The following is an 18,137-nucleotide window of genomic DNA, read 5'->3' on the forward strand; positions in this document are numbered from 1 at the left end:
ATAATATACTAAAAAATAGTTTTTTCCCGGCTAATTTTTTATCATGAATCTGAGACAGGGTAGAGGGGCTTGGACTTGCTTCTCTCTTCTGTCTTGTCACTCTGAATCTCCTCTCTTCTCCATGGTTTGCCAGTGATGCCTCTGACTCTGGTTCTGCTTCTCTCTTGACAATAGATTCTTTTTCTTGCTTCTTGGGTTGCATCTCAGAATTTTTTATTGACCGCTAGATACTTTGTGTAGAACAGTTGAGGCTAAAATACATAGTATTTGTGCCTGGGAAGGGACATACCTCTTCTGGCAAATGTTGTTGAGCTGGGGTTTGGTTTTGTTATTGCTGTGGTTACCACCAGCAGCATCAAATTTCTGGACTGTTGTGCTTCGGGTGAAGGCTGGGTTGCTAGAAGGTTTTTCCCCTCAGTGTTCCTGTCGCATGCTCAGTGTTGACCCTTGGCTGTGCAGCTACGCCTCAGAAGGGGTTTGCTCTCCATATTCTGGCTCCTCTCCTAGTAGAAGACTGCTGGTGCTTATTGCTCCGTGCTTGTTAGGCTGGTGATGGGTGTGGAAGAGATTCTCAGTTTCCAAAGCCAGCCTTTGTCTTAAGCAGGCCCAGTGTTGCTGGTCCTTGGGGATGGTTTTCTCCATATTTCTCTCCTCTCCCCCCATGGTCTACATCTATCGAAGGTGTTGTGCCACAGTGTCTGGGCCCTTCCGGAGCTTTATCGGTAGATGATATCACCATCAGGACTGTGTGCTACCCTCCCTCAAGGATAGAAGTTTTAGTATTTTTTCTTCTTTCTAGTGTTTTATTCTTCTTCTTTCATTTCCCTACACATTTCCTTTCTTTCATTTACCTGTGCCCTAGAGTGGCGGTCCCCCACCTTTTTGGATCAGGGACTGGTTTCATGGAAGACAGTTTTTCCATGGACCAACCGTTTGGGGTATGGATGTTGGTTTCAGGATGATTCAAGTGCATTACATTTATTGTGCACTTTATTTCTGCTATTACGTCAGCTCCACCTCAGATCATCAGGCTGTAGATCCCAGAAAGTTGGGGACCCCTGCCCTAGAGGGCTTCAGGGTTACTTGTCTTTCTGGCAGCAGTGGCTGCTCTTCTCTGTGCTGCACCCTCGAAGGAGGCTCTCTATCTCCTGGCCTATTCCAGTCTTTCCTAGAAGAACCTGGTGGAGGTCTGAGGACGGGTGAGTGTGAACTTCTCTTGTGTCTAGATCTCTCGAGTTTAAACTCTCACATTAGCACTAAAAGTTTAGCTGAGTTTTTTTTTTTTTTTCTTCTTCTTCTTACCTGCCTGCCTTCCTCTCATTCTCTGCTCTAGGCAAGATCCTCCTGGCTGTACACATGTGGAGTGGAGGGTGTGGGATGATTTCAGACCTACTTGGTTGCCCTGCCATCATCAGCTCTGTGATGGGTTCAAGAAAAGTTGTGATTTTGTCTGCCTGTCATTGTTAATGCTCTTTCCAGCTTTTATTTCTATTGACTAGGTTTTATTCTGTCAGTTTTTACACTGTAAGTGTAAGCAGTACTTACACATTTCATTTAATGAATAAACCAGCATCAGAGATGTTAGTGAATTTATTTATGTGATTACACTGAGAAATAAGAATTCCAGACATTTGCATTCCATTATTAGTTATATGCTTTAGGCATTTTCTCTTTAGTTCTGTTTAGTTCAGTTTAGTTTGACTGAGGTTGTGTGTCCCCTACTCTGACCCTGATCCCTCAAATTAAAGACTTATTCAGCCTTAAAAAGACTTGGATCTCTAGGGTCACAGATCTTCAAGGCTCTTGAAATGAACTTTATTATAGTACTGATTTTTTTTGGTCTTGTTTTATTTGGGTAAGACCGTGGAATTGATTTTCCTTTCATGGTCTTGGAGTTAGGAGACAGGAGAAGCAGGGAGAAAGTTATTATCTGACTGCAGTCTCCTATGACTCATTCTGTCTGCATGGTTTAGTTACCCAGGTAACTGCAGCTAAACTGTGTTCTCTCTGGTTCAGACTACCAGGTGTTTCTCCTTCACCTTCCCCAAAACCTTTCTAATACAATTATTTTACTCCCTGATAACATAGTTTTTATGTTCTCCGGATAGGGCCTTACATACTGAATAAACAACAGAGTTCTTCTGGATGTGATTCTTATGAATAAAGACACACCTTTTGGAGGGTCAGGGACAACAGCAGGTGGTAGGTTTGTAAAATTGATTATTATTGACAGATTTTAGTCAGTTGCAGTTTTTTGTTTTTTTTTTTTGAAGAAAGTGTTTCCCTAGAATCCTGTTTGCTCTATGTTAAATGATGTTGTAGGCTTCCCTGGTGGCTCAGTGGTAGAGAATCTGCCTGCCAATGCAGGAGATACAGGTTTGATCCCTGGGTTGGGATGATCTCCTGGGGAGAAAGAAATGGCAACCCACTTCAGTATTCTTGCCTGGAAAATCCCATGGACAGAGGAGCCTGGTGGGCAACAGTCCATGGGGTTGCAAAAGAGTTAGACACAACTTAGCAGCTAAACAACAGTGATGTTTTACTTTATTTATTTTTACAAGTGTTCATTTGTAACTCAACAGTATTTTCATTGAACCATCTCAAACCACTGAAAAAAACCATCTCAAATTTTGTGAAATGAGGTCCAAAGCATAAATAAGTAAACTGCTGTATACCCAACTCAATCTCTTTATGTTCCTGGCTTGTATCAGGTTTTGCAAATATTAATTTAAAAATCACATTTTAGTCTCTGGGAACTTCATATTACTAATTGCAAATTATATGGATAGTTTCAGTCATGATGAAGAATTTAGTGGTGAAATCAGAATTTATGTAAAGTAAATCTGTGGGTTATAACTACAATTTTTATTCATTTGTTTATTTTAGATAGTTTATTACTAAAACAGGCTCTCTAGGCTCCTGCCCCTATTGGCCACTCTACTCTTTTACTAAAGATAAAATGTGATTTCTTCAGTTTGGCAGGTTTCAGGATTTTGTGGTGTACTTCCACATAGTGCTGAGGCACATTGCATCCATCCACTCGGGCACCTACTTAGACTTGTCGGCAGTCCAGTAGGGCACCTGTGTCCCATTAAAAATGAGTGTTGTCATTATCTGCTATTCTGTCAAATTGCTCATTAGCTGGGAGGATACTATTATTAGTTATAGTAATAAGAATTCATTGAGTGCTATAAGTGAGCATGGAATTATATGTTGAATTGGTTTTTGAGGTTTTTTTTTAATATCATTTTACTGTCATCCATTTCTTTTGCATAAATTTTATAGGACCTCATACTAAGTTTTCTATTGCTGCCATAGCAAATTACCACAGACCTTGTGGCTTAAAGCAACTCAAGTTTATCATCTTGCAGTTCTGTAGGTCAGAATTCTGATATGGATCTCACTAGACTAAAATTAGGGAGCTGTCAGAGCTTTGGTCCTTTTTAAAGGCTATAGAGGAGAATCTCTTTCCTTGCCATTTCCAGCTTCAAGAGCTACCCATATTCCTTAGCTTGTGGCTCCACCTTCCTCCATCTTCAAAGCTAGGAATGGCATATTGGGTCCATTTCATGCTTAGATTTTTCCTTCCCATTGCTGTGAGATGAAGATGAGAAAGGAGGTTTCTCTGCTTTCAGGAACTGTGTGATTAGATTGAGCCCACCTGAATAGTCCAGCATCCTCTCAAGGTAATCACCCTGCAAAGTCCTTTTTCCTGTGCAGATGTGGCCATATTTGGGAAGCCGTAATCTGTCTACCACAGAACCCAGATGTCTTTCTAGAATAGAATTTCCCTAATTTAAAGTGTTTATGGTTAAAAGATTAAAGGTGTGATTGGAATTAATGCTGAGAAAGTGTATCATATCACCTCTACTTCTGTCTTCTTAGCTTCAAACTCATTACCTGCAATTACCTGTGGAACACATTTTCTTAGATATTTTGTAAGTGCCTTGTTGGTGTTTGTTATGTAACAAACCACCCTGCGATTATCATTGCCCACATGTCTGTGAGCTGATCTGAGCTAGGTTTGTATAGGTGTCTCTGATGACCTTGGCTGGGCTTGCTGTGCCTCTGAATCTGCAGGTCAGCTGAGAGTTGTCTAATCTAGCCTGGGGCTCTGTGGAGCCAGCTCTGTTGTTCACTTGTCTCATCCTCCCACCTTTGGGCTAGCCCAGGCGTGTGCTTATGAAAATGGCAGAAAGACAAACGTACAAGTGGAAACAGATGAAGCCTCTTAAGGCCTAAGCTTAGAGCATAGAATCTGTCAGTTTTGCTTTATTCTGTTGGCCTACTAGTCATGTGACCAAATCAAGACACTTTTAAGTGGGAGGAACTGCAAAGTCACTTAGCAAAGGGACTTGAGTAGAGAGAGGAGGCAAGGAACTGGGGCCAGTGATGCAACTAACCCCACACTCAGACTCTCTATTGACCCAAACTGAACTCATCTCCGTGACTACCTCCCTTAAAAGAAACCTGTTTTGCTTTCTTTATTTCTGGTTTTAGTTAATGATACTACTCATGTCTAATCATGAGAGCCAGAAACCTGCGTAGTATCCTAGAGTCATCTCCTTCGCCTTTGTCTTCTGTATTTACCTTGTAAAATGTCTCTAATCTGTCCAGCCTAGTATCATCACTGTTCTGCTTCAGGCTGTCATGTCTCCTTGAGAAGAGAGGGAGGGTCACCTCTTTAATCGTCTCCAGTCTGCTTCCTTCAGATCCATCCCTTATATTGCAGCCAGAATACTCTGTGTGAAATACAGGCGCCACCCCTGTCCAGTGGCTTCTCATTGTCTCTAGAGGGGGCCTCTGTTATCTGGACTCTCCAGCCTCCTGTGCTGCTGTTTCCTGAGGTAGAGTTGGAGGCAGCAAAATGTGGCCCGAGGGCCATTACGTTTTTAAGTGATTTTTTTTACATTTTTAAGGGGAAAAAAGAACAGCATTTTGTGACACATGAAAATTACAAAATTTAAACCAGTGTTTGTTAATTAAGTTTTACTGGAAGGCAACTATGCTCATTCATTTTTGTGTTGTGTATGGCTGCTTTCATATTCGAATGGCAGGGTTGAGTCACTGAGATGAGTCCATAAAACATTTACTGTCTGATCCCCTTCCAGAAAAAGTTTACCAACCCCTCTTTTAGTCAGCTAGAACTTAGAATGGCTCCCCTCGTGTACCATTCTGTTAATCATGCCTCAATACTTTTATTACCTTGTTTCTTTGCCTGGATAACTCTTGTTTTTTTAAATAATAGCTTTATTGAAGTACAATTTGCATACCATACAATTCACCCGCTTAAAGTGTGCAACTCGGTGATTTTTATAGTGTGTTTGTTCACAGAGTTTGTGTGACTGTCACCACAGTCTATTTTGGAACATTTCGTTATCTTCCCTGTAAATCCCATGGCCATTAGCAGTCACTTCCCATTTCCCTATCCCCTCCCCAGCCCTAGACAACCTGAATCTACTTTCAATTTCTATAGGTGTACCCATTCTTTTTTTTTTTCCTGCCCATTCTTGACATTTCCTATAAATGGAACCATACAATGTGTGGTCTTTTGGAACTGGCTTCTTTCACTTAGCATTTTGTGTTTAAGGTTCATAGGAATTGTAGCATGTATCAATGCTTCATTCCTTTTCACTGCCTATTAATACTCTGCTGTATGGATATACCACATTTTGTATATTCAGCTTGTTATACCTTTTGACTTTTATTGAGTAATGCTGCTGTGAACAGTTGTGTACAAGTTTTTGTGTGTCCATGTTTTTGTTTCTCTTAGGTTTATATTTAGGCTACTTCTTCCTCATCCTTTAAGAATTGACTCTGGGGTCTTTTTTTTTTTTATCCGAACTCTTCCCTGCCTTCTAGGCTGGGTTAACTATCTTTTCCCCATGGCCCTGATAACATTCTCATAGTATTTACCACATCATATTGAAGTTATCTGTTTGCCTGAACATCTTCCCTACTCTGAGTTTCTGGAGAGCAACATCAATACCTTATCCAACTTTGTATCAACTGCAAACAGTTGAAAAATTTGCCTAATATTTGTTGAACTAAAAAAAAAAAAAAACTATAAAGCAGTCTGTGCTTTTGAATTAAGATAAACTTTATCTTTTGTCATTTTTTTCTGTCTAATGTAAGTATATTAGCTTCCTTTTTAAGTCTCTTGGTACATATTTAGATAACTGATTTGAATTTTTTTTTTAAGGCCTGCAAAGAAAACAAAAAAAGGTACTAAAGAAAAAGCATCAAATGAGAAGAAAGATGATATAGAAAAAATAAAGTCATACCCTTTTATGGAAAGGGAACCTGAAGACGATGTCTACCTAAAACGCTTATACCCAAGGCAGATATACGAGGTGGAGAAAGCTGTTCACTTACTTAAGAAATTTCAAGTTTTGGACTTTACAAATCCAAAGCAAGGTGTTTATCTCGATTTGACACTGGATATGACACTGGGGAAGAAGGTATGTAGACTGAATTAAAATTTATTTGTCAACAGTGGTTGAATGAATTGCTCTTTCTTAACTTAAAATATGTTTTGTCTCCTGTAATAATTTTTAGAAAATCTAATGCTCTTTCTGAACTTTAGGATGAGAAATATTAAAGTTTGTCTTTTAGTTTTCCAAATAATAATATAGAATGTTGAACTCATTATGTAGAGTCAATGAACATATATCTCCTATTTATCTGGAAGTCATTGGTAGGAACAAAAGTAGTGTCAAAATTAGTTGAGGTATTACTGTAACTGAAAAATGACTTAAGCTGTCCAGGCATGTTGTTCCTTCTTGGTCAGTAAGGACTTTGGATAGCTCGGTGGCCTGAAGATGTGGTCCTCAGAATCCTGGGTTGAGACTAAGTTTGGATGGGGTGCCAAGCCCCTTACATTCATCTCAACCAGAACATTTCTGCTTTGTCTGCTTATATATTGCAGATCCACAAAAAACTTGTTTATAAAATTATAAAGGTGGGAGAAATACTAGATTAGAATTGATGTCCATTACAGCTCTCAATTTGATAGGCTTCTCACTTAAGAAATTAATTTATTTGGAGATAATACTTTGATTTTTATTCTGAGGATGTCTTTTTTTTTTCAAACTGGAGGATCTGTGTTTTTGAGTACAGTTTAACAACCTCAGCAGCAACAAGTAATTGAGGAGGAGGAATAAAACATAGTGCTTAAGAGCATAGGCTGACATTGTCTTACAGGCCAGAATCCTGGGATCACCGGTTACCTGTTCTTTGAGCTTCTGGTTTAACCTCTCCAAAACCCAGTTTTTCCCTTTCTTTATAAAGGAAAGTAAAATGCTTATTTTCATGCATGTTCTCATTTAATTCTATAATAATCTCAAAAAAGGAAGCTGAGACATTGAAAGTGAAGTAACTTGCTCAAGGTCACCAGGGGTGGGGGTGGAATTAGGATTTAAACCAAGATCTGTTTCATTTCTTGGTTATTTTTTATTTCAATCCTGTTGAAATTTTATTTTATACTATAGTGTTACTGTTCTTTTATTTTAAAACGTTGTAGTGTCTAACATAACCACTTTCTCAGTCAACCAATAGTGTAATTTATAACGAAGTATTGTAGGACCACAAGTTTCATTTTGTAAATGTTAGCCACTTGTAAACTAATAACATTGAAAAGTTTCAGTTTTCTTCCTGAGACCTTTTTTGTTCTTGACAGAGTGCTTGTAAAACAAGCCAGTATTCCCCCAGGGGATGCTATTATTGTGATTGCTTGCCATTGAAAAATTTACTGAAGCCAGTTGTGACATGTTAATGGCAAAGGAATGACAGTCAGTAAAACTGAGTTGCACGTCTGACATAAAGTGTGCTTACGAGTTTGTGCCTTCTTGTCTAAAAAGAAATTCTCAGGAGGTTATCTTACTCAAGTTTTTCTAAAAATATGATCTTTCAATCAGTTTTAATTATGAAACGACTCTTTTTCGGGACCTTAAGGCTGTACCAAAACTATGGGCCTAGCTAGAACTTGGTTCCGTGTGAAGTCTCCCTAAGAGATCCGCGTCACAGGTCTAGACAGGTCCTTGGCCCAGTGACTAAACAAATTAGTTTTGAGGTCCTGTAAAAACTCCACCCATATTAGGGTGCCTCAAATGCATGCCATTATTTGGGATTTTCCGACTGACTTCCCATACATGTCTGGAAGTGGTGGGTGGTCCAGGTTGTTTCAAAATAGACCTGCTCGAAATGGCCTTTCAGATTTGGCAATCTATCTTGGATTTAGAGTTAATATCATCAGATTCACCTGATTGTTTAGAATCAACATGGAAATTAGGAGTGACCCACTGAGCAGATTAGCTGGATATGTTGTTCAATGTGCATAGCTGTATACATGTCCTCCTTAATGATGTAAAAAAAAATTATATGTTTTTTTGAATTTAATTCTAGGTAGAAAACATTTGTTGGCATCCATCATGTGGAAGGCCTTGTACCAGGTACTAGGGAAGATAAAGTGAAAGTGAAGTTGCTCAGTCGAGTCTGACTCTTTGCGACCCCATGGACTGTAGCCTATCAGGCTCCTCCGTCCATGGGATTTTCCAGGCAAGAGTGCTGGAGTGGATTGCCATTTCCTTCTCCAGGGGATCTTCCAGACCCAGGGCTCGAACCCGGGTCTCCTGCATTGCAGGCAGACGCTTTGCAAATACAGATCTTAGTTTAATATGTGAGACTGTGTAGAGAAAGAAGCCACGTGCCATGGGACTGTGGAATTGGGGAAAGAGGTTTATATCTTCATTTTGATTTCTTAGAAAGGAAATATAGTCTCTTATGCTTTAACAGGTAATCAGTGAATATTTTGGATATTAGAAAAGATGAATGAATTTTTTATAATTGTTTTTCCATTGTTGTATATTTAGAAAAAAGTGGAGCCATTTACCAGTGTTCTTAGTTTGCCATACCCATTCATTTCAGAAATGAGTAAAGTTGCCGTATTTACAGGGGTGAGTAACTTTTGTCAGCTTTTTATATCCTTTAGTTTTTTGACACATCACATTAATCAATGATCAGAATAACTGAATAGAGTTGGAGAAAATCCTGGCATTCCCCTAGAATATTTTCCCCATGTGAAACTCAAAGTAGTTAAGTGGCTTATTTGAGGTCATATCATTAGTTTGAGAAAGAGCTAAGCCAAAACATTAACTTCATCATTATTATCTACCATTTTATGTTTCTCACGAGAGAAGTATTTATCCTACTTCCTGCTGAAACTCTCCAAACAACAAAAATAACATTGACTTTAAACCAGTGGGCCATTTAGTGCTGTGAAGACACAGAAACCACACTTTTAAAATGATCTAGTCTGTAAAGTCAAGAAAGTCACAGGAGTAACGAGTATAGTAATACAGCTTTTTGTCATTGTTTTTGTATTATGCACATTTGTTCATAACATGCTCATGAATTTGTTTTGTAAAGTGTTTTTCTTGCTGTCATGTGTCTCACTTACAGTGAAGAAATTCTTTGCCTTTTTCCCCAGAAAAGTAGAGAATATAGCTCTTAGAATGCCACAAAACTTGAGTAAATAGTGACATTTTTACAGTAAATCCAAATGGTATAAATGAAGCATAGAGAGAAAAAAACCTAATACTGTATATTTTTCTTTTGGATTTTCAGACAGTAGGCTAAATTTTGGTTTTCATTTCTAAAATTTAAAAATCTTTACTCTTGTAATACTGGATTGATAAAATGTCTCCATTTAAAGTAGGAAAACTAAATAATCTGTTATTTTTGGAAAATGATGTATTGATGACATTGGAGACTTAAGACCACTTGGTGGGTTTTTAATATGCCATTTTGACATATTTCTTCATATATTAGTCAAGAAATGCCTTCAGTTCAGTTCAGTTCAGTTCAGTCGCTCAGTTGTGTCTGACTCTTTGTGACCTCATAAATCAGCACGCCAGGCCTCCCTGTCCATTACCAACTCCCGGAGTTCACTCAAACCCATGTCCATCGAGTCAGTGATGCCATCCAGCCATCTCATCCTCTGTCATCCCCTTTCCCTCCTGCCCCCAATCCCTCCCAGCATTAGAGTCTTTTCCATTGAGTCATCTCTTCGCATGAGGTGGCCAAAGTACTGGAGTTTCAGCTTTAGCATCAGTCCTTCCAGTAAACACCCAGGACTGATCTTCTTTAGAAGGGACTGGTTGGATCTCCTTGCAGTCCACGGGACTCTCAAGAAATGCCTTAATCACCTGCAAACTAAGCTTGTTCTAAATGTACTATCTCTGATGCATCTAGTTGAAAACTGATACAGTTTCAATTAAAGGTAAAAATTAGAGTTTTTTATTTTGAACTGTGGTATTTCTGACAAAATACTTGAAAGCAAACTGAATTTCTTTAAAGACTAATGTTCAAACTGTTGTATTTTTTGGTAGAATGCATCAGAAATTAAAATAGCAGAAGAAAATGGAGCTGCATTTGCAGGAGGAACTAATCTCATTCAGAAGGTACGGTATTGTTTTCGTATTCATAACTTACAGAAATTGTTCTGTTATCTTTGCCATCCATTGATTTATTACATTTGGAACATAACTACTCTGTTCATGAGGTGAGGTGAGGTGAAGTCACTCAGTCGTGTCCGACTCTTTGCGACCCCGTGGACTGTAACCTACTAGGCTTCTCTGTCCATGGGATTCTCCAGGCAAGAATACTGGAGTGGGTTGCCATTTCCTTCTCTAGGGGATCTTCCCGACCCAGAGATTGAACCCGGGTCTCCCGCATTGAAGGCAGATGCTTTAACCTCTTTTTTATCTTTTGATAAATGGTAAGTAGACGTTTACAGAACAGGTGATTTTCCTACTCTTTTGAATCTTAAAATCAAGCTAAGAAAAAACTATCCAGACAGCCTGATATTAGTTATACTTGATTTGTATTTGTGATTTTTTTGTTTCTTTCTTATGTGTTTGTGAGAATTTTATGGATAGACTGGAAAGGACAGAATGACTCTTGTGGTTTTAAATGTGAGATTTAAGGTGAAATCTGAAAGGTAGCCTATATGGATATCTATTCCTGTTTCAAAGGCCAGATGTTTGTTTTACCTTATTGAAGTGGAAAGTGTGATTTATTTTAGTAGATTACAAAGGATAGTATCTGACCTCTATAATATGGTACTTTTGGTTACTCTTAAATTTTACCACACCAGCTCTCCCAACTCCATCAGTTCAAGTGGTATAAGCAAAAAAATGTTATGCAGCCTACCTTGAGAAAATAACAAAGAAGTAGTGGAGCCCATTTGAAGCAAAGACGTTTGTTTGTTTGTTTCAGTTAATTTATTTATTTTAATTGGAGGCTAATTACTTTACAATATTGTAATGGTTTTTGCCATACTTTGACATGAATCAGCCATGTGTGTACATGTGTTCCACATCCTGAACCCCCCTCCCACCTCCCTCCCCATCCCATCCCTCAGGGTCATCCCAGTGCACCAGCCCTGAGCACCCTGTCTCATGCATCAAACCTGGACTGGTGATCTATTTCACATATGATAGTATACATATTTCAATGCTAAATCATCCCACCTTTGCCTTCTCCCATAGAGTCCAAAAGACTGTTCTATACATCTGTGTCTCTTTCGCTGTCTCACATACAGGATCATCGTTACCATCTTTCTAAATTCCATATATATGTCTTGGTATACTGTATTGGTATTTTTCTTTCTGACTTACTTCACTCTGTATAATAGGCTCCAGTTTCATCCACCTCATTAGAACTGATTCAAATGTATTCTTTTAAATGGCTGAGTAGTACTCCATTGTGTATATGTACCACAGCTTTCTTATCCATTTGTCTGCCAATGGGCATCTAGGTTGCTTCCATGTCCTGGCTATTGTAAACAGTGCTGCAGTGAACATTGGGGTACACATGTCTCTTTCAATTCTAGTTTCCTCGGTGTGTATGCCCAGCAGTGGGATTGCTGGGTCGTATGGCAATTCTATTTCCAGTTTTTTAAGGCATCTCCATACTGTTCTCCATAGTGGCTATACTAGTTTGCATTCCCACCAACAGTGTAAGAGGGTTCCCTTTTCTCCACACCCTCTCCAGCATTTATTGTTTGTAGTCTTTTTGATGATGGCCATTCTGACCAGCGTGAGATGGTGCCTCATTGTGGTTTTGATTTGTATTTCTCTGATAATGAGTGATGTTGAGCATCTTTTCATGTTTGTTATGCATCTGTATGTCTTCTTTGGAGAAATGTCTGTTTAGTTCTTTGGCCCATTTTTTGATTGGGTCATTTATTTTTCTGGAATTGAGCTGCAGGAGCTGCTTGTATATTTTTGAGATTAATTCTTTGTCAGTTGCTTAGTTTGCTATTATGTTTTCCCATTCTGAAGGCTGTCTTTTCAGCTTATAGTTTCCTTTGTTGTGCAAAAGCTTTTAGGTTTGATTAGGTCCCATTTGTTTATTTTTGCTTTTATTTCCATTACTCTAGGTGGTGGATCATAGAGGATCCTGCTGTGATTTATGTCGGAGAGTGTTTTGCCTATGTTTTCCTCTAGGAGTTTTATAGGAGTTTTCTGGTCTTATGTTTAGATCTTTAATCCATTTTGATTTTATTTTTGTGTATGGTGTTAGAAAGTATTCTAGTTTCATTCTTTTACAAGTGGTTGGCCAGTTTTCCCAGCACCACTTGTTAAAGAGATTGTCTTTTCTCCATTGTATATTCTTGAAGCAAAGACATTTGTTTTTTTTAAGATGTGGGAAGAAGAGGCACATCTCTCCATGCTATCCTTTAGAACTCTGCATTCAAATGGGTATATCTTTCCTTTTCTCCTTTGCCTTTTGCTTCTCTTCTTTTCTCAGCTATTTGTAAGGCCTCATCAGACAACTGTTTTGATTTTTGCATTTCTTTTTTTGGGAATGGTCTTGATCACTGCCTCCTGTACAATATCACGAAACTCTGTCCGTAGTTCTTCAGGCACTCATCAGATCTAATCCCTTGAATCTATTTGTCACTTCTACTGTATAATTGTAAGGGATTTAAGTCATACTGGAATGGTCTGGTGGTTTTCCCTACTTTCTTCAATTTAAGTCTGAATTTGGCAATAAGGAGTTCATGATCTGAGCCACAGTCAGTTCCCTGTCTTGTTTTTGTTGTTTGTATAGAGTTTCTTCATTTTTGGCTGTGAAGAATAAATCAGTCTGATCTCACTATTGACCATCTGGTAATGTCCATGTGTAGAGTTTTCTCTGGTGTGTTGGAAGAGGGTGTTTGCTATGACCAGTGTGTTCTCTTGGCAAAGCTCTGTTAGCCTTTGCCCTGCTTCATTTTGTACTCCAAGGCCAAATTTGCCTGTTACTCCAGGTATTGCTTGATGTCCTACTTTTGCATTCCAGTCCCCTATAATGAAAAGAACGTCTTATTTGGGTGTTAGTTCTAGAATGTAGGTCAAGAAGCAACAGTTAGAACTGGACATAGAACAACAGACTGGTTCCAAATAGGGAAAGGAGTACATCAAGCCTGTATATTGTCACCCTGCTTATTTAACTTCTATGCAGAGTACATATGAAATGCTGGGATGGATGAAGCACGAGCTGTAATCAAGATTGTTGGGAGAAATATCAATAACCTCAGGTATGCAGATAACACCACCCTTATGGCAGAAAGTGAAGAAGAAATGAAGAGCCTCTTGATGAAAGTGAAAGAGGAGAGTGAAAAAGTTGGCTTAAAACTCAACATTCAGAAAACTAAGATCATGACATCTGTTCCCATTACTTTATGGCAAATAGATGGGGAAACAGTGGAAACAGTGAGAGACTTTATTTTCCTGGGCCCCAGAATCACTGCAGATGGTGATTGCAACCATGAAATTAAAAGACGCTTGCTCCTCAGAAGAAAAGCTATCACCAAGCTAGATAGCATACTAAAAAGCAGAGACATTACTTTGCCAATAAAGGTCCGCCTAGTCAAAGCTATGGTTTTTCCAGTAGTCATGTATGGATGTGAGAGTTGCACTATAAAGAAAGCTGAATGCTAAAGAATTGATGCTTTTGAACTGTGGTGTTGGAGAAGACTCTTGAGAGTCCCTTGGACTGCAAGATCAAACTGGTCAGTCCTAAAGGAAATCAGTCCTGAGTATTCACTGGAAGGAGTTATGCTGAAGCTGAAACTCCAATACTTTGGCCACCTCATGGGAACAACTGACTGGTTTGAAAAGACCCTGATGCTGGGAAAGATTGAAGACAGGAGGAGGAGGGGACAACAGAGGATGGGATGGTTGGATGGCATCACCAACTCAATGGACATGAGTTTGAGTATGCTCTGGGGTTTGGTGATGGACAGGGAAGCCTGGAGTGCTGCAGTCCATGGGTTTGCAAAGAGTCAGACATGACTGAGTGACTGAACTGAATTGCTTTAAGTACATTTTGCTTTAATTTTAATACATGTGAAATGTCACAAGTATGCTTGGTTCTGAGGGATTTTAAAATTGTTTCATTTTTACTTGTCTCTAAATTGTGATTTCCATCTATAGAGTTTTGTGATATTTTATGATATGATCTTAAAGGCTAACTGGAGCATAACTTTCAAACATAATTTAATCCAAAGGAAAATGTTTTAGAATCAGGATTAGAAAATCTTGGAGTGGAAATTTCACATATAGTTCTTTGATGTTTCAAATTGGCTCTGCTTTCATGTTTGTAGTGATGAGAGCCCTGATTTTGGAGCCAAACCGCCTCTGTTTGGTTCTGGGTCTGCCACTTAAAAGTGCAGACTGATTTGTTCTCCCCAGGCCCTCAACTTCCTTGTCTAGAATGTGTGGTCAATATTAGTACTTGCCTTGTAGGGTTGTTGTATACACTTGGTGACCTAAACCATGTAACGTGTTTAGCACATTACAAGTATTCGAAGAATACTTAGCACATTACAGGTATTCTAAGAATACTTGTCACATGCCAAGGATTCTTTTTATGTAAATTATTATTGTTCAGGGCTTCCCACGTAGCTCAGTCGGTAAAGCATCTGCCTGCAGTGTAGGAAACCTGAGTTTAATTCCTGGGTTGGGAAGTTCCCCTGGAGAAGGAAATGACAACTCACTCCAGTATTCTTTCCTGGAGAATCCCATGCACAGAGGAGCCTGGCAGGCTACAGTCCATGAGATCGCAAGAGTTGGAGACAACTTCACGCTATCTTTCTTTCTATTATTGTTCAGGGGAGCATAGTATGCCATTTAGGGATTAAAGAATTAGTAAAAAGAAAAAATAGTAACAGGAAAATAAAATTCCAGAATCATGCTTAATTTTGCTAGAGTTCAAGTTTTTATAGTTTAATGTGTAACCCCAGACTAAGGCTTTGAATGACATATTGTGGTAAGATTTTATGCAAAGAGAATCATTGGTAAGATAATTGTTGCCCAGGCAGTATTACTCTACAAAGTTGCTTCTATTTTAAATCAGCTAAATTTTTAAATGGAGTATACTGTAGAAGTAAAGTAATTATTCTGGGTACCTGCCTGAATTAATTTAAAATGTCTTCTAAAAATTGAAATTATTCTCTTTGCTCTTAGAATGGAATTAGACTATGCATAATAAATTATAAGTGAACTTGTCTTTGACCATCCCACTCCTCTTTTATTTTTTGGAGGCAAAAGGAATTTTCGTTTTAGTACTTTGTGAAACTGATTTTAGATTCAGTTGTCTTGATGCTCCAAATTTAGGAAAGCGATGTGGTTGCTAATGATTTGGCAGCTAGTGGTTATTAATTTTACATGTGATCTTGCAAAAATTTTAGCATTTTTTTTCAGTTTTGATGGACATACAAATTGAACTTTGTTGGGACTGTATGAACCACGTACACATCAGTGCAATGTTCTAGCTTGTAGAACCAACATAAGTAATCAACACTTTTGACTAACATAACCCCATGGAAGAATTAAACCTATTAAATGTTTGTTTGTTTATAATGGATGTGGCTATTTTTTAAAAGGAAACAATAGAAAATGTTTTGCTTCTGAAGATTTTCATAATTGGTAAATGTGTTCATACGATCCTTGTGTTTGAAGAAAGGAATTATGCTTAATATGTATTTTCTAAATTATAAAAAATTATTACTACTTTAGACCTAATTTTTAGAAAAATAAAGCTTTTTATGTAATCTAAGGTTATCTTTTCCCTCCTGGTTTTCAGATTTTGGATGATGAAATTCAAGCAGATTTTTATGTAGCTGTTCCAGAAATAATGCCTGAGCTTAATCCATTAAGGAAGAAACTGAAAACAAGATTTCCTAAGTTTAATCGAAGTAAGAGAGAGTTCTTTTACTACTTCAGTACTCTATCAACAACTTTCTAATATATATGTTTAATTAGAAAACAAAATTGCTAATATATGTGTAGAATAAGTAATATGCTCTGGTATTTCAGTTTTGTGTTACATAAGAACGTGTAGAATTTTTTTCCTTTGGCATTAATATTGGTGACTTAATGTAATTTGAAAACCTAGTTGCTTTATAATACCAGATCTTTAAATTTAGGCCATATTCTTGTTTTAAATTAGTGAAACACATTACCCACTAGGTATATTATCATCATACTATCTTATGTCTCTTTATCAAAATAACATGTATGCTCGTTTATGTTAGCATTCATCATCTGTATATGCTGGCTTACTGTGTATGGTTCTGCAGTTATTTCCCCTGAGCAACTTTCCCCTTGTGAATATTTGCCCCTTACGAAAGAGAAAAGTAAGAAAAGTATGGGTGCTGCATAAATAGCCTTGTATTAAAGTATGAAGTATTATATGATAAGTTCACAAGATGCAGTAGGTGTTCAGTAGAGGAAGAATTAATACATAGATGGGGAAATCAGAGAAGGCATCCTAAGGGGTGACGTTTAAACTGCACATTGAATAACTTGATGAGCAGACCAAGAGGGATATTTTAAGTAGAATCTGTTAATCATAGACACTGAAGTAAGTCAGAATTTACAGACTACATTGAAGAAATATCAATTAGTTTTCTCTGGCGGTAGTGAATGGTACCCCTACTTTGAAATGAAAAAGAATATGTTAGAAAGGTAGATTGATGCTGTATTGAGCAGAATCTTGAATAAGATCCTCATAAATTTGGACCTTGATTCTGTATTCAGCAGGACTCTCTCAGAAGTTTTTTTAAGTTGGGGGATTCTTTAGAGCTTTAATCTAGCAAGAGTTTGTAAAATGTACTGGTATAAAATCAAAAGTAGAGGCAAGGAGACCAGTTCAGATGCAGTTGCCAGAGATTAATAAAGGTGAGGCTTAAAGTCTTCATAATGAGTCTCGAGTAAAGAGGACAGATGTCAAAGATAATAGGACTTTGCACTATGTAGTTAGGAATGGACATGTTAAGAGAGAGAAAGGAAAGAGTCAAATGATGCTGAGATGTTTAAGCCTAGGGATCTCTCCTAATAAGTTGATATCATTAATGCAAATGGGGAGTAGGTTTGGGAGGAAAGAGTACGTTCACTAGCAGACATAGTTTCTTTTAGGTGGTACTGAATATCTGCTGTAGATAGATGTTTTTTTCAAATAAAATTTTATAAGGTAAAAGAGCAGATATTTTAAAATTATTTTAGTAGATCTTCAACTTTTAACTCTAGTTGAGCTAAAAAAATCCTGCTAAAATTCTTTATACGTGATAGCCACTAATGCTCATCTGAGTTATAGACCGTGTTCTGTACTGTAAGCAAATTCAAATGGACTCTTCAGGTCTTTTGTTATATTGGAGTTTTGTTTATTTTTAATAGCCTGCATTGAATAATACATCCTTGTGAGATACTGGATGGAGGTTTGGTACTTGTTATTAGGAATTTCCATTATAGTAGTGTTTGTTTTCATGGAATCACACTACATTCTTTCCTAAGTAAGACCTGAAATTGAACATTACTTTAAAAATTAAACCAGAATTGCAGTTGAATTTGAAGATGATTCTCTTTTTTCCTAATTGAATTCAAGCTCAATAAAGCCAAATAATACTAAAGATAGTCAATTAAAAGTGAAACTGAATACCGAGTATATCTATATTCAGCTCACTTATTGCTTTGCACGGTTAACTGGTTTTTCACAGAAATTAATTTTGTCACCTTTGCTAACTTTATCCATTCTTTGAATAACTTTTGGTCTCAGTTTTCTTTAGTGTTGAGGTTTTTTAATTGCCA

At 37.7% G+C, this 18,137-nt stretch overlaps 1 protein-coding gene across 2 annotated transcripts in view; it reads left to right on the forward strand.

Annotated features, from left to right (window-relative positions):
* The window catches only part of MRPL1 (mitochondrial ribosomal protein L1), a 68,793-nt gene that overhangs the window by 12,543 nt on the left and 38,113 nt on the right, over positions 1-18,137 (forward strand). For both annotated transcript variants that reach the window (XR_005720546.1, XM_040237168.1), the window contains exons 3-6: positions 6,203-6,461; positions 8,871-8,954; positions 10,389-10,460; positions 16,135-16,246. Coding sequence is in view for 1 of the 2 variants with exons in the window: in XM_040237168.1 (XP_040093102.1) it covers positions 6,203-6,461; positions 8,871-8,954; positions 10,389-10,460; positions 16,135-16,246 (527 nt within the window). In the remaining variant the exon portion in view is untranslated. The remainder of the gene's footprint in view (positions 1-6,202; positions 6,462-8,870; positions 8,955-10,388; positions 10,461-16,134; positions 16,247-18,137) is intronic.

Source organism: Oryx dammah, unplaced genomic scaffold (genome assembly GCF_014754425.2).
Source record: "Oryx dammah isolate SB20612 unplaced genomic scaffold, SCBI_Odam_1.1 HiC_scaffold_3, whole genome shotgun sequence".
NCBI classification, from domain to species: domain Eukaryota; kingdom Metazoa; phylum Chordata; class Mammalia; order Artiodactyla; family Bovidae; genus Oryx; species Oryx dammah.